Source organism: Aquila chrysaetos, chromosome 18 (assembly GCF_900496995.4).
Source record: "Aquila chrysaetos chrysaetos chromosome 18, bAquChr1.4, whole genome shotgun sequence".
NCBI lineage: Eukaryota > Metazoa > Chordata > Aves > Accipitriformes > Accipitridae > Aquila > Aquila chrysaetos.
Window position 1 is genome coordinate 20,442,806 of NC_044021.1, and position 17,232 is coordinate 20,460,037.

The following is a 17,232-nucleotide window of genomic DNA, read 5'->3' on the forward strand; positions in this document are numbered from 1 at the left end:
TATTTCTAAATATATGTTTTAAGAGTGTTGTGAGAAACCACAAGATGCAATTGATTCATTCATGTTGTCTAAAATATAAAGAATCATCAATCTTTGGATCTTAATTGGTATGAGGATACTAGGTAATGCAGATCCTTAAATTCCAAATCTGTATTTTTACTGTATGCTAATCGTAGATATTTTAAATTTTTCAGAGGTATGTGTTTAAAAAAAAAAAAGTGTTGTCAGATACTAATTTCCAACTTTCTTAATGAATGGCAATTACATATATGGATATAGTGACAGCAGCTTAATGCATCAACCCTAAAAATGGATTTTGAAAGGGAAAATTGTGGGGTTTTAGACAAAAGCAATGAATATCACTGTCAGTTGGTTACTGTATTAGCATCTTGTTTGCTAATCTGTTTGAACACAATGAGTAATTTTTTTGTCTTCCCTTTTGGAGATAAGTGGCATAAGACCTGATTCTAGGTGCAAGTAGCGTAGGTTTTTTCCTCTTACTTTCACAAGATGTTTCCTCAGTTTGGTTTTGTTTCAGTCTGTGGAAAACAAGTGTTTCCTGTGATTGTTGTTTTCTCAATTAGTATGCCATTATTTAAAAATAAGGAGTGCAACTTGTGAGAGTGTTTAAGAATTTTGTAATTATATTTAGAGTATGCAAGGTAGGAAAAATTTATTAGGGTATGAACCTGCAAATCACAGGTGCTGTGAAGTAGCTTATTCCCTGGTAAAAAAGGGAGAAACTGGCTAGGGAAAGGGATGTAGGAGAAGCAGGAAGGGAAATAGATACTCACAGGAAGTTACAACTAATAGGCTTCTCTACTGTAAATCACACTATAGCCTATTTCCTGGTAAAGCACCCATTCTTTCAAAAACCTGTACTTGACATTTGGTGACAAAAGTGGGATGTTCACTGAAAATGTGGAGGTAAACGTATTCTCTTGCTTCTTTTAGAATAGCTTTGTCCTGCTTAGAAAGTAAGTTGTTTCAGGCTTGAAACAGTTTTGTCAGTTCTTGATGCAAGAATAAATGCTGCATTGCATCATCTGTTAGGGAGGAGGAGTTATTATGGTATAGCATATATATTGTGAAACAGTGTGGTAGGTGACTCAGTAATGACTGAAGCATGCTTTAGGCTATGGATAGTGAATAGAATCATTTATCTGGACAACTGTGAGTTCAGTCCTTTTTTTAATTTATTTTTCTTATAATCACTTTTGCTTTCAAAATTCAGAATCTAACTAGGCAGTCTGCAAGGCACAGACTGAAAAGATGTTCGTTATAAATGAGCATTTTGTAAGGAAAAGGCCAGCATTCTGCCTTATCTAAGCTATTACTTTGATTCTTCTTTAGCCTCTAAATTAATGATAAATCACTACTTTGTAGCGATGGGAAGTGGAGCATTTTGCAGTTTCCTGAAAACCGAGAATATTTCCCTTAGTTTTATAGCCTTTGCATTCACAATTGCATAACTATGAAAAGTGGAAGGTGGCCTGGTATGAAGGAAAATATATACTATTGCTGTTGACTTCATTTCTTAGCTTTCTGGTATGTGAGTGTTGTGGGTTATCTGTCACTTTCTGTACTTTAGAATCCTCTCCTCTGAGGAATGTCACTATATGCCTCTGTTGCCTTTAAAGTATGTTGTAACTGAGTCAGTTGTATTGTCAAATTTTTCTCCTTCACTGTTGCCAAAAGGGTTTTGAATAGCATTGATGAAAATGGAACACTTATTGTTATTCACTGTGCTATAAATTGGCAAAGCTCTGCTAAGCAGTGGATGTTTTAGTACCTAAAGCCTTAAGAAGTCTTGGTTATTTTTGCAACAGTGTATCTAGAAATTATGTGGCTAGATATAAATGTGCAATATTTTGTATAATTGTACCTGTTTATAAAAACGTGGTAGCCTAATTTCTAAACAGGTTGATAGTGTTTGCTTTAGATATACACACATAGTAATATTATCCTTATATATGATGATAATCAAATTCTTTGTTTTTTCATCTTTTAATGAGTCTTAAACCATGTAAAATATCTCCTGTAGTTCTAGATGTAGTATTTCTAATAATTTTTTTTTTTTTTTTTTTTTTTCTGCTTTTCTCCAACAGGAAGGAACTTGAGACCTTCAAAGGTAAATTCTATTTTTAATTTTCTACTTAAATGTTTGCAAGAGTTACAGTAACTCTTGTATTAAGTGAAACTAGTAAGGAACTGTTCCAGTTCTACATTTGACAATGTTAATTTTGTGCCACCCCAGGAGGCTGTTTATTATTCAGTTTACCTGTTCTTGCTACTGGTTTCTTTGGGAGAGTCGTAAGTGTAGGAAGAACACAGATGGTTCTGTTGTCTTAGCTAGGTTTCAGAGATTCTGTATCTAATTCAAGCCTTTCTCTTGCTGTTCAGTTTTGGAAGTTAAGGGCTTTGTGTTCAACTAGTTGATGTCTTTTCTAGCATGAATGTGTTTTTGACATGAGTCGCAGGCTGTTACTTGTTAGACTTTTGTCTAGCTATTTCTAGGAAATTTTCACAGTATTATGTTACATCAGACAAATGCAATTTTTGTAGCTCAACTTGTTGGATATACAGGAAGGTATATACAAATATCTGTCCTACATAATATGAAATGGCTAGAAAATCTGTCATGTATTATTGCTTTGTCTGTGGTGCATAGATGGAACACACTACCGTTTTCAGTAAATCTTAAATTCAGGCTTACTCTACCTACTAATTTTAATGTTTGATCAGCTTGACAATTGCTATTATCTTTTGCTTTGAATAAGGTGTGACTGTGGTTTTGTGACTAGTCTTTATTTATGAGAATGAAGTCAAGTACATTGACTTATGTCAATTAATTGTCTCTTGAAATTGAAAGAAGTGATGGAAATTTCTATCAGCTGCATTCCTCTTTGCCTTTTCAGTTCATTACTCTCTCATCTTTACATAATGCTAAAAAAGGAAAATAATAAAGCTAACATTAACAGACAAGCAACACAGATTATGTAAAATGTCACTTTATCTGTAGCTTACCATAACAACCCTTTTTTAGATTGATTTGACAGCTTTCAACACAGACTAGCTCAATACAAAACGAAAGATAATGCTAAGCTCATTCTGTTCCAAAGCAAGGCAGCTACTTTGTAGTACCTGATGCTTGTGAGAATAGTGAATCCTGGTTTTTTTGTTTGCATGGATTAGGCATTTTAAGTGAGTTTCTGGAAGCCAGGAGGATGGTTTCCAGAGTTATTTCTCTCTTGGCTTCTTGTTTTTCCAATAGAGATTGTAACTTTATTTGACAGTAAGTATTTTACAAAGACAATTATTTTCATGGAAGAGGAAGGTGTTAGCTCTGTGTTGACCTTGAAATTTATACCAGACTAAGTAACTGGTTCTGTAATACCGACAGAGGCATACAGATTTCCAATACTAGTTATGAAAGGCTTGTCCTGGGTAGACAAGGCTTGTCTTGGTAGCCAAGAAAGGGGTTTTAGTTTACTAAGAGGGAAAACTGGAAACAGATGCCAAGAAAAAAGCCAAAGTCTTTGCGTGTTTCTTCACTGAAAAGTTCAACAGCAGTCTGTGGCTAATGCAGCCAATGTCAATGGGAAAGGAGTAGGATCTCATGCTATAACAAGGAAGGACCAGGTGAGAGGATACTGTAGGTGTGTTGGACATTTTTGAACCAACTGATCAAATTTATACTCAAAAGTATTGGCAGAAGCTATGGAAGGCCGGAAAAGCACAGGCAGAGTGACAGATTATTAAAAATGGGTATTGAACATCAGTCAGCTGAATTTCTGTGGTTTTTCGTGCAATGAAGAGATGGACAAGCTTGTAGCTGACAGAAGAGAGGACTAATAGCTAACAAACTCTCAAGAATAGTTATATCAAGCAAGTCTAAATTCCTTCTGTAAGATGACAACAATATGCTTTAAAATAAACAATAGATACCATATTTTGACTTTGGCAACAACTTTCACTGTCTTGCCTGACATTTTCCCAGGAAACTGAGATTAAACTAATAAAAAGCAGGTGCATGGCTGATTGGAAATACATGCTTGGAGAAAATGTTTTTATGGTTTCTTGCTTACCAAGTTGTTCTTTCTCAGATCTGATGCTACTTGGAATTTTTGTTGTTAACCTGGATTGTGAAATAGAAGTGTTCATAAGATTGGCTTCAGTCAGTCTTTTTCCAGCCTTTTGGACCTTCAGCCAATTTCTGAGAATCTAGTATATATTTCATCAGCTGATCAGAAACAGGGAGAGTAAGAGCTTCCTGGTCATGAAGGATTCATGATTACGTAGTGACAGATGTTTCAGTTCTACAGCAGCTTTGCCCAATCTAACTGGTGGCTTGTCCTTGCATTTTTCTGTTTCAGGCTACTTCCAAGGCTCACTAGATTTGTGCAGAAAATGATCTGTCATTTGATTTGGGTTAGTTTCGGTTGATGAAGTATGCTGAAATAACTCAGTAGATGGCCAGGGAAATCCTGGCACAGAAGGAGGAAAAGGCAACAGCAAGAGCAGGAAGCATGTCTAAGTTACCAATGTAACACAGTCATCTAAAACCCAAATATTTCTAGTGGTACATTACCTAACACATTTTAAGGTTGGTATTAAGGTTTTAAGGTTGAGGTGAGGAAGTAGGACCATTTTGTAAAGCTTTTATAAATAAAATCTTATCTTGCTTATAAATATGGTTTGTTGTATTCAAGAAAGGTTGGTTCCAGCTGAAATATGTTAAGTGGTTGGGTAGATGATTCTTTACATTTTTATATTGCAAGTATAGACTACATCCTCAACTAATTCATCCTTGCATACCTGTCCAGAGTGAAATGTGTTCATAAACATTCAGTTAATAAAATAGCCAGTGCAGGGGCTAGGAAAGAACAACTGTTTCAAGTACCTTTATATACACTTGCATCTTTCAATGCATGTGCAGTTGAAACCGTTGTACATTAAATTGTGTTTTAATGGAAAAGAACAGAAATGCCAGTTTTCGTAACAGTAAGTTGTTATTTGTGAATTTGAATACCATATGCTAAAAAGTATTGGCTTCCAGATTATGGATGGTAAATGTCTTGCATAAAAATGTATTTCATAAATATGTAAGTTCATTCTATCTGATTCTGCAGAAATTGAAGTACCACAACAACATTCCTTAAATATGTTCGCTAAAGGGAGTAAAAAGAGGGTTGTATGCATGTTTTTCAGTGTCCAAATATAACTCTCACATGCACTAGTGCTGAGTTCTCATGCCTTGCTCAGGATAGAAAGTAGGTTTTACTGGAATTAAGAAACTGGTATAGTTTGAGGGTCAAAATAGCACATCAGTGGAAACTTGAATTCAGTGATGCATCCCATCAATTTCACAATGAATACAGAAAAAATACTAATTGTATATTGGCACTGACCATGAGAATGCAGGTCTGGCTCACAAGGCAGGGGGCACCTTCACAGGTCTCTCGGATGTGTTTTAAAACTTTAGTTTCCTGGAGTTTTGTATGTGTATAAATATAAACAGATATAGATGCACAGGTGTAGTCTGGATGGGACCACAGTAAACTTGTGAAATCTTCAAATGTATATAAACTTGCAAACATTTTAAGTGCCCTTGTATACCTAATATTTATGAAAGACTTGTTTGAAACAAAATCAACCTTCACATAACCAAGAAACAGAATTGTTTCTGGTTTCATTTAAATCTTCATACTGTGTGCGCTAAGGTACAAAGTGGTATATTCTTTGAGGATACCAGGTGTCATCAACAAGAGGCTCAAAACAAAGCTCAGTGTGTATACCTGTTTGCAGCATTGAAAAGTGTTGAGAATCCACTAACACTCTTGCTTGTTGATGTTGTTACCTTTAAGTACCATGAAATAAGTACATAACACTATTTTAAGAAATGATAAATTATTTTTGTATTTGTCAGTGGAGATACTGTTTTAGAATTTGTTCCTGCCTTTTTCACATTTGTATTACAGATTGTACTCTCTTTCATCATGAAAAGTAGATTTTATTTTTCTTCCTTTTGTGTTAAGACTATTTACAGGGCCAAGCATTCTCCTTTGTTGGTTGCTGTACCCATGGTGTATAGAGGCAGAACAAACCTCTCCAGTCTCGTCTCTTCTAACCTCAAGGGGTTTCTATTACAATGTAAACATAAGATATTGTTTAATAATCTGTGATGCTGAGAAAGTGAAGGTTAGAAGCTTTCCTGCTTCTTTGTAATAAGGATCTCTCTCTGCAGAAGCCTGAGTTGTGTGATGTCGCTGTTGATACTCTGCTACAACACTGGCATTTGTGTACCTGAAGTGTGAGTGTGCATTAGGACAAAACATCTCAAGCATTGTCCAGTTTATTTTTTTTAGTAATTTATCTTTCAGAGAGCAAAGCTCTCAAAGGTGATAGATTTATGGATGAAAACATTAGGTATGCCATACGAAGTAGCCTGCAAGTTTCTTCCTAGCGTGCATCAATTCCGATGTTCGGAGAACTGCTTGCAGGAGCTTGCTTATGCCCTGTGCTGTCCTGTCCTGGCTGAGGCTTATAAAGCTGCTTGGGAAAAAAAAAAAAAAAAAAAAAAAAAGTTCTGTTGTCTGTTGTGGATCTTGGCAATTTCTTGCAACAGTAGAATTTATTTTAGTTGATATTTGTGTAAGTGTGTATTTGTTTTTAGTATTTGATAGACTGTACTCTTATGTGGTTTAGAAAGGGTGTGTATCACTTTTACAGCTGAGAAACTAGAAATTAGATAGCAAATATGTGATTATTTTCTCTTGATACTTGAAACCTAGTGCATTCATGACTGCACTGAGATTTGAAATCATTCCACCATTCTTCTATGCACGTGGTACAATTTTTTTTCATATATTTTTTTAAAGTTAATATTTCTTCTGTTCCAGCACAGCCAGGACTGTGTAGTAAATATTTACAGAATACTGTTAATCTCTTTACAAGATGGAAGAGTGAAGCAGAGCAGTGAGGTAGATAATGGAAAAAAAAAAAGTTATAAAAGTAGTAGAATTGCACAACAGCAATAACATGCTGCTGAGTTTACTTCAGGCTTTGTCCAAATGGGAACTGTATACATGATAGATTTAAAAATTGCTTCTAAAAGTCCCTTTTTATTTAAAAAAAGTTTAGGATTAAATGTTTTGAGTTTGTTTCTGGAAAGAAAACTAAAGCAATAGAGGCCATTTGGAAATCAGCAACACAGCACTTTCGGACAATAAAAGGTGGCAGAAACTTTGTAAGGGCAGATACACACATGGCTTTGACTACTGAGTCATGCATATTTCTAAGCTTTAACAGGATTAGTTTCATTCAAGCTCAGGGAAACTGGTCATATGACCATTTTCAGCACTTCTATTTACAATACAACAAAATATGTTTTCAGCTCTTTGCATCAGAGATCTCTCCCAAACCAGTCCTGATAAGTTTTAAAAGCTTTGTCAAAATACTCTTTCTGAGAAGGAGGCTGGTGAAGTAAAGAGGTGTTTTTTCTTGCTTTTCTCTTCTAAGTTAAGTCACTGGGTCACAGTTGATATGCAGATCTTTTGTCATCCCTCTTCATGCATGTAAGAAGCTTCTGTTGAAATTGCAGTTTTCCAGTCCTTTTACCAGTAGCTTAAATATGTTTGTATATGAACTTTAATTTCCTGGCTTTTACTGTTCCCTTCTCTAAGTGTACATGATGTTTGGAGCAGTCTGTTGCCTCCATCCCTTTGTTCTCCTTTTTTTGAAATCTACTTGCCTCAACAGATAGTGTGTCAAACTGAATTTTTTTCTTCCAGTCTAGGGATCCTCTTTATCGTGCTGTATTCTCATGGCTGTCAAAATAAATAACTTTTTCCTAATCTTCATGTTGTCTTCCAGATGCATGGGTAATATGCAATAGAGATCTTCACAGCTCGTGGTTGACAAAGCTCGTACATTCAATGATGTAGTTGTTACAGAAGTTGTTCTGTAATTTTGAGCATACAGTCCTGTATGTTTCTTCTGAGCAAGAGTAGATGACATTGTGGTAGAAGATCATACCAGCCACATGGAGTTCATTTACTTTAACATTTCCAAATATACTACTACCTCAGAGCCCTAGAGCCTGTCACATTAGGAACATGCAAAGTTTCATTACTGTGAGGTATTTTTTGTTGGCAAATTGTGTCCATAACCAAGTTGGTTAATAATGAAAGTTCTAATTTAATGTTGTATTTTGTGATTTTGCATTTCAATGACTCATTTGAATAGGGGAGGGAGGATGTCTTTTGTTATTTGGGTGCCTCTTCCAAACATGCTGTGGGAGATAGGCAGTGCTTCTGCTGTGAGTATTTCCTGATTGTTTTAGAATTTATTTAGGTGACCGTTGTCAAAAACTTCAATGCTTAAACCTTGTAGCACAGATATAAAAGACGACAACTCTTATTTTGGCATACCGGAAAACAGTTAGGAAACAATTGCTTATTTCTATTGTAATAAAGCTAAGGTGGAGTTAAAATTTCAAGGATATTCAGGGTTCAGGGTTTTTCCTCATTATTTTGCTATGAGCTGAAAATATACTGATAGATTTCTAGTTAATAATGTGTGTTGCCAGCTTCTTTCCCATCCTGGCTATGGGAAGAGAACCTTGCAACTTTGGATGTCCTGTATTGTCTGTGGCAAGAATTGACCAAGACTCCCATACATGGTAACCATTCTCTTGAGAATGGAAAGATTTGAGACTTGGGCGCTTCTAGTCAAACGTTGAGTGAAAGGCAAATAAGTTTTAACTACTGAAATCTTTTGTTATAGTGTAATAGAATGAGACAGATGGAGAAGAAAAACAAATGATAAAGTGTCCTTATAACTACTTTGCTTCTGATTTAGCTTTTTGTGTTCAAGTTTGCAGACTCTCACATCTGTTTACCTCTCAGGACACATTTTAAAAGTTTCTAGATCTGAATCTAGCCACTTGTAACTTCTGTCCTCTTTTTTGCCTTCCTTGAAATAGGTATGGACTTCAAGTCAAGCCTTTTAAAGAAAAAAATGTTTTAAAATCCTTTTAAATAGAGAAATTTAAGGAAGGTTCACTCTAGATCTTCCACTGATTTCAATCCTCTCCAGTAAATAATTGAGTCTTTATACATCAGGGCAGATATCACCAGCACTGGGATGTAAAAGCTTTCAAATACACATTTCTGTAGCCCACAGGTGGATGGTGCTGAGTTGCACACATCTGATTCAATTTGGCTGAATTATCAGACTTAATGACATACTTTCAGAACTTGTTCTATATGTGAATACATACCCAAGAACAGTGGAAGTTTTCAGTTTTCTGTCTTGACAGAGACTGCATGTGATAACGCACAAAAGCAATTGCCTGCCTCTTGCTGACCCCCTAAACATGACTTTTTTGTCCTATTGGCAACACTCTTCTATTGAACATTAGATGTAGTTGAAAATTTATTAGCTGCCTTTGACAAGACAACAAAACATCTGCTGGATTAAGTAGTATCTCTGGGGTGAAGCAATCTACAATGGGTAGTATCTTGTGTATGCATTTATTTTGCAGATGACTGGAAATAAATTAGTTACCTAATAGGTTAATGTCTACAAGCATCAAGTGTTCAGGACAGACTATTTTCTATATATGAAATAGAATTTAGATTTCGGGAGGGGGGGAGAAACAGAATTTTTTAGTGTATTTAAACTGTAGAAACAAAATTATTTACAACTTCATCTTGAATTGCTACCTCAGAACGCTATTTCCCATTATGCTTTGCCAAAAGGTGGGCTGCACTGTCACCTGGATTAGTAATCTGATATGAAGGAAACCTATTTCCCCTCTGCCCGTTTTTGATCAGTTTTCAACTGGTGGGGGAAAAACGGCTTCTTTGATAGTGGCAATATAGGCTTGGGTGGATCTTGGTCAACCGTAAAATGGCATCCATTTCTAAGGGGTTATATATATTGGAAATGGGTCTGAATTTTCAAAGCTGTAAATAGGGAGTAGAGTTTCTAAAGGAAATCTAAAGTTTAGAAAGGGATGCTATAGAGACACGAGATTATTTACGGACAAACTAGATAATCAGATTTCCTTGGAACAAATATTGTGCGCCCTTGCAACTCAGCTGATCAAAGATAGTTTTTGGTTTTGTCGCTTCTTGCACCTCAAACCACTAATGGTTTAATGCTTTAAATGCTTTTTTTACTTTTTGTTTGTTGTGTGTTTTGGCTATAATGTAACTTTGTTACAAATTTGATACTGCTTTTTGTTTGTAATCTCTTTGCTCAGCTAGATTTCAGGATTTTATATGATGGCTATCACCTGAAAGTAGTATTCAGACAATGAGTTAATGTAACCCATAGAATGCTAATGTTACAGATACTTCTGAAACCTTGTATTTATTAGGTTTTTTAATGCTAATTCTGACTGGGAGAGAGTGCAGGGTAGGAACACTTTCTCCTTTTTTTTAAAATTCTGCTTCATCTACATGTATTTTTAGAGAATCTTGTGGTTTTTTAATGTGGCACCCTTATGCTCTTTCATCCTGTCTTACATTGCTTTGTATTTTGAGGGAGCTAGTTTATTCTCCCAACAAATTTTAATATTGATGCATTTATGTGGTGTTCTCTTTTTCCTTGAGTCCTAGTCTTTTTGTATTCTAGTGTTGCACTAAGTCAAAAGCCCTTTTGGAGGTCAGATGTATCACAACTGTTTTGGCATCACTGCTCCTAAAAATAAGATGGCTCTTGGATGTGCAAGTACAGCTCCTGTTGGCTGCAGTAGAAGTTGGTCCTGTGCTGGAGTCAGCCTTGCAGAGTTCTGGTTTAGTAAGGAGTGGAGGAGGCCAGTGCAACAATAGAGATTTTCTGTGGCTATTGCCAGGGTGAATAGCTAACTGTGTAGAGAATAGGAAAAAATTTCATGGGAACATAAGTCCTGTCATACTGAGTTTATGTAGAAGGGAAAACATTTAAAGGTGTAATATTTTAATTGTCTATAATGCTTAAATGACTGACGTGGAAAAAACAGAAGCCTATTTTGTCTGCAGCTCTAACTTGAATTCATCCTTTAATTACTGAAGTCCAGACTGCAGGCAGGCTTATCTCATGATTATTATTATTGTTTTAATCTTTCCTATATATATTTTTGGAGTTATTTTGACCAGTGAAATAAAACCGAGTTTCACAGGCCCATGCGTTCTTGGTAATTTTTCCTCTAATGATGATGGTTGGAGAAGTATTTGTTACATAATTCCCTTTTGTCTGTACTCTGTATTTTGGTAATTGTCATGAAGCAGCTTTTCAAAATGTGATCTTTTTAAGGAAAAGAAAGGAATTGTTACAGCTATCGTGGTTTTGGGCAGCACTGCACACCCTCCTAAACTGAAGAGGCAACGCATGCCAGCATTCCCAATTCTGCGCAATGCCTTACAGTTTTTGAAACATAAATGCACCGTTGTGTAACTGCAGCATCACCATAACCACAGATTCTCGGTCATATGCTCTTCTGTTATTTTTTTTTTTTTTAACTGCATAGCCATTTTTTCAATTTTTGATGAAAATGTAGTCTGGATATGTAATACAAAAAATTCGGTTTTCAGTAGAGAAGACTGCTCCTAATTTATTTAAAAATCACATCCAAGATTTTTAATATTTTATGTGTGAAGTAAGAATAGTATGTAATCTGGTTTGTGGGGTATCTGCGCTAAGCCATGTTAAGGAAAAATACTTTGAAGGGAGAGCCTTGTGAACGTCGCCTAATAAAAAAAGAATTCGGAACCCTTCCGTACCTTTTTCCTTGCTTCTAAATCATTTTCAGACGCTTCCAGCTCTCTGCCAAATAAGCACATGCTGTAACTGCATGTCATCAGATTACAACCTGCCGGGAAGATTTCTCTCTTTCTAGCACCCCTTTATTTAGCAGCATGTGGTACCTTCCCAAATACATGCGTGCATTTCTGGTATAGCCCAGCTGCTGGTAGCTTGTGTTCAGGTTCTGGAAAGGCGCTGAGTTGAAGTATCCATGTGTATGCCTCCGTGTGCGAGTGACCCATTGAAAACTGGCAGTCGCGGTATTACTGCTTTGAAAAAGCAGCCTTCTAGCATCGGTCTTTGTTCTACATCAATGAAGATGCACATCAGTGGGGCTGCTTGGTAACTGGAGCTTTCACTTGACCAGTACTGTGTTTCTTTTTTACTTGCTTATTTCTCACTGCCATGTCATCTCCGGGAGCCACTGAGAATACTCAGAAGAATTCATGTAGGTGGAACTTTATTATCGTCTTTATTATTTGTCAGCTTAATTTGCCAAGCTAATGTAAAATGCAAAATGAAATTAAAGTTAGCTTAATTAATTTCCTCAGTTATCATCATTGCCTGATTTGTAAAGGGTGTGCTATCAATGAGAGGTTAATTATCGACTTGATTTAGCAAATTTGGAAGAAATAGTGACTTAATGTCTATTTTGTCAGGGCTTTTGTTTATTGCTTTGCTTTTGTCTGTCGCTTTGCATTATTGTCAAGGTAATATTAATCAGCATTAGTAAAAGAATACAAATACACAGATACCTTGTTAGCTAAAATTCAAGCAGACTTGTCTAAGGGTGGGGTGATACTAGAGGATGAGGGGAGACAGAGAATTATTATCTGAAGATAAAACCGAATATAAAAAAATAGAGCACTGAATTCATTAGTATAGATGCAGTCATGCTAATTCTTAGTTTCCTTCAGATAAATAAAATAATAAATGCTTCATTTAAAAATATACTGTTTTATCAATTAATGTTATTTACATCGATACGAGCATCCTATGTCATATGAAACAATCTTCTTAAAAATGCAATTAATTACATTTTTATGCTGTTAATTTGTAGCTAATTATTTTTAGAACTGTGCATTAATTTAAATAGAAATAAGATGTGGATTTCTCCTCTGTTTCTTTTTATGTTCTTTTATATAACCACTGAAAGAGGTTTTTTTCTGTTACCATTCACGTGGATTTTTTTCAGTTGGTGTCCAGGACCAAAAGATAAGAGTAAATTGAACTACTATATTATTTTAATAACCTGTTGGAGCATGCCTTTATCAAGGCTCTACCTATGAGTTGTAGTTCTTACCACTAAATTTGATATTCATTGTTAAATAACAATGTAAAGTTGAATATTTTGTGTTAAACAATTCATCTGATATGGGAGAACTCTTTACATTTGTACTAATTAGAAATACTTCATTTATCAAAACAGTTGTTTTCCATAAATCTATACTGAACAGTTGACTGTTTACTTAAAGATGGCAAAATTTACCCTCTGTTCTGCTAAATTTGGTGTGACCAGTTTACACTCAGAATTGTCGGTTTTGCAAGCAATACGTATACTACCGGTATAATCCATTTTGAATCCTTAACTACTTTCTACATATTGACAGAAGTTGTCTTTTTTTTTTTCTTGTTGTTTCCTGAAATTGAAATGGAAGTATGGTGAACTGGGGGCGCAGCTGTGAATCTTTCTTTTTCTCCTTATTTGCAATCATATCCTGGACAGTAGAATAGCTATTTTGTGCATAGGGCGGGAGCCAACCTTGAAATTATACTTCTATAAAGATTAGAATATAGAATTGGAGAATATTTCAGAAATGTAAGCTTTAGCAATATCAGTCCTCCAACTACTGCTGGCAAGAGGTAGCAATAAGTAGAAGCTTTAGTATCAACATTAATATTGGAAAGGTTAGCACCTCTATGGTAACCAGGATCATTCTAATGTTTTTTTTTAAATCACATTCTCTTCTATAGCTTGGTGACAGAAATAATTAATGCAAAACTAAAGATGGTTTATTATATTTTTATGATAATCTGTTTGCTCACCATGTACATAGGCTGAGGTTAATAAGAAATTAAGAAATACTCATTTACCTGCTTTTAAAAAGATTGCTTTTCTCTAACAAGATCAGATGTAATACTTTCTGGGGTGCTGAAAGACCAAATGCTGTAGGCTTTTGTGGCCTGTGACTGCACCTTGGTGCGAATGAATTTTTGAACAGTTTCATAATGACAGTATTCTTTCTTCTGGCATGCTGCTTCTATTTTATGATATGTTAGAAATGTAAGTGCAGACATTTCATCAGTTTGATTTGTAGCTAAATAAATGTACAGTAATAGATTATATGCTTTTTACATTTCTCGACATGGCACTATTTCTTTCTATAGTGGTGCTACAAATATGATACTATTCTGGTCCTTACAGTGTTCAGAAATAGTAGAATTGTTTCAAAAGCTGCAGTAGAAATAATTTCTTCTTTCTTTATAGCATGTCCTTACATAAATCTCAGTCCTGCCTTTCACAGTGGTGTGTTATTAAACTGCTTGTTCTGCTCAGGTTTTAATGGTGCAGATGGAGAGGGCGCATGGCCGAAGCATGCGTGTGGGCATGTAAGAATTCTGAATGTTTCTCTACCTTGCTCAGTAAATAGAACAAAAATGTGGATATTCTGGTAAATTATTCTGACTATTTTATTTACGAGTGTTATGTATGCTGTGTTAAATTATATCAAGTCATTAGAGCTGAACCTGTACAAACATAATTCTTCAATATTGTAGCTAGCGTGGCATCCTTTTGGGGATTTATTTGTTTTTACTGAAGAGGTGAAATAATGTTCTTTTGGAAAATGGCATTGAATAATAAAAATAATGAAATACTTAAAAACTGAGCTATTTTAAAAATCAGTAAAACTTTTCTGTATGTATGTAATATTTCTAAATTCCATATTTCTAATAGACTATGTGAGTTAAGGCCCAAAGACGTTAAGAGGCAGTTTTGACTAACTGAACGCATTGTTTCCTTTTTAATCACTCAGGTTACTCTATGGATTAAGGTGAAATGAAAATCTTGTGGAGATGTCACTCAGCCCTTTTTTCCTTTTGTGTAGAACCCAGCTAATGCTATTTTGACGTTGTATAAATGAGACTTGATCAAAATGTAGTTGGCTGTGTCTCCTTTTAAATCAAACAGAAATGGTGCCATTCCTAGGAATAAGTTTCTGACTTAATTAGATGATTATGTAGTCACTCCAGATCTCGCACACCAATGTTTCCATTGGCTCAGGAGGGTTTTAACTTGGATCATAATCTTAAATCCTCATAGATTTATTATCTCTCCTCTGGTTATCGAACAGTAAAGTGAAAAACCCACACTTCACAGAGACGACAACTGAAAATACATCGGGTGGTTTTCAGCATATCTTGTGTGTTCACGTGGGTAGGAAATGGAACTGGCAGTACTTGATAAGCTCAGGTTTTGTGGCTCACCAGTGATGTGGGAATTGCAGTTTTGCAGACCCAACTGTCCTAAACCTTAATCATAGGCGTAATGTACTTTATTTTTCTTTAAGTCTGTTTAACCCTACAATGGAATTGGAAGGGTGGGCTTTTTACCTTTGTTTTAAACAGTACTAGTTAGTTGTCTGTGCAATTAATCTCATGTGCAGGGTAGCTTCTGGCACTTGCTGGAGAGCAGGGTGCTCAGGAAGGGCCTGCAGCTTCAGCTGCTGTCTCCACAAACCTACGTGACTGGAGGAAGTCAATCCACGTTAGGGGTTTAGGTGACATATGTATTTTCCCTTTTTGCTTGGTGGTACATATTTAGAGGGTTGTGCTACCGTTCATTTACTATCTGGTTCTCATCACACCCAAACATGTTTGGGATGCAAAGCTGTTGGAAGGCTGGCAGAATAGAGAGCTAAGTCCTTGATTTTCAGCTTGTTTGGGGAATCATAACTGGTATGAAAACTTCCGCTAGTTACAGGATGGGAAGAGGTCTGGCAGAGGTTCTTCTCTTTCCCTCTCTTGCTCTGTCCCTACATAGAGTTCAGGGTGCTTTTGTACCACTGAAGATTTCTCCTGCATATTAGTGATTGTTCAGTCTAATTGTCTTAAAATTCATGAAGTGAAAATGAATTTGGTATATGGAAGAATTGCAGACTAACTCTGCAACAAAAGAGAAAACAGAAAAGGTTTTATCTAACGCAGACTAAGGAAAGAATGTATTTTAAGTCATATCATAGAAATTTAGAAACTTTGAGGATTTTGGAGACAAAAGAAATCCAATTATTTTAGAAAGTAAGTTGTAAAATGCAAGACAATGTTTAAAGGTGTTTTTAATGCGTTATTAAAAACGTCATGAATGAATTTCAGCAAAGCCAGTATTCTTACTGTATAGTCTTCTTTGCAGTCCTTGAAAGCCAAGATTTCAACTGAGGAGATAATCCTAATAAGATGACATTTTCATTTTAAGATAGTTTAAAAATAGATGCTTTCTGAATTGACATTGAGAGTACTATGGTAATTTTAACATGTATACTGCTGCTTTTTGAATGGAAGAAATAGTCCAGTATGCTTCTGTAAGCAAAGCATTCTTTAAGTATGATTCTTATGCTTAAGATACACATTATATATATGACTCTGTAATATTAGCCTTTGAGAAATACTTACTAGATCTAATTCAATTTTAACTTGGACATTCTGTATTTTGTTCAGGCAGCAGCACAAGTATGAAGGTTAAGTGTTGAGAACAGGTGACTCTAACAGCAGTAAAACATGCAGCAAGTAATAATAATTTTATAGATTTTGTCCTCTGGTAGTTAATAGCAAGCCAAAAAGTTCTGCGAGCGACAGGTTATTGAGTGAAAATTATTTAGGAGGAAAACAATCTCTGTCATGAAGTTGCACTTGAGAAATGAACTGTTGAGATTAATTCAAGTGTGAACAGAGTAAATAACATCCGGGGATGGATCAATCATGAGATTTCCAGTTGACAGCTGCAAATGAGAAGAGGTGTTAGAGAAACAATTGAGTTATGAGAAGAGAGCTCATTTCACAAGATGCTAGGAGAGCTTGGCTTGCTTGATGGAGGGGGTGCAAGGAGATTCTACATGTAAACATGTTGAAGGAATTAGCATCCAGAAAAAGACAAATTCCTGAACGGCCAGTGTCTGTTGGGGTGGGGTGGTTTGGGGGTTTTATTTTGTAATAATTAGTATGCCTCCAGCTCATTGTTAATTGTTTTAAACTGTTCTAGTATTAATTCAGCAAAGAGGCTTTCTTAAATCCTATAAGCACTGAAAATACTGTCTGCCTATGTTGTGATACTGTTCAATCTTTTATTTTGTCTAGCGTCAGTTGTTTTCTGACAAATTACTGGGGAGGAGGAACATATGAGTAACTGAACAACTTCTACTGAAATCTGTTGGGCAGAAAAGTTTC

General features: G+C 35.6%; 1 protein-coding gene across 2 annotated transcripts in view; it reads left to right on the forward strand.

The window, feature by feature from the left end:
• The window catches only part of DTNBP1 (dystrobrevin binding protein 1), a 71,373-nt gene that overhangs the window by 30,130 nt on the left and 24,011 nt on the right, over positions 1 to 17,232 (forward strand). The window contains exon 7 of one of the 2 annotated variants that reach the window (XM_030041834.2): positions 2,109 to 2,131. The exons of the other annotated variant lie outside the window; for it this stretch is intronic. Within the exon in view, the coding sequence (XP_029897694.1) occupies positions 2,109 to 2,131 (23 nt within the window). The remainder of the gene's footprint in view (positions 1 to 2,108; positions 2,132 to 17,232) is intronic. 2 annotated transcript variants of the gene reach the window in all.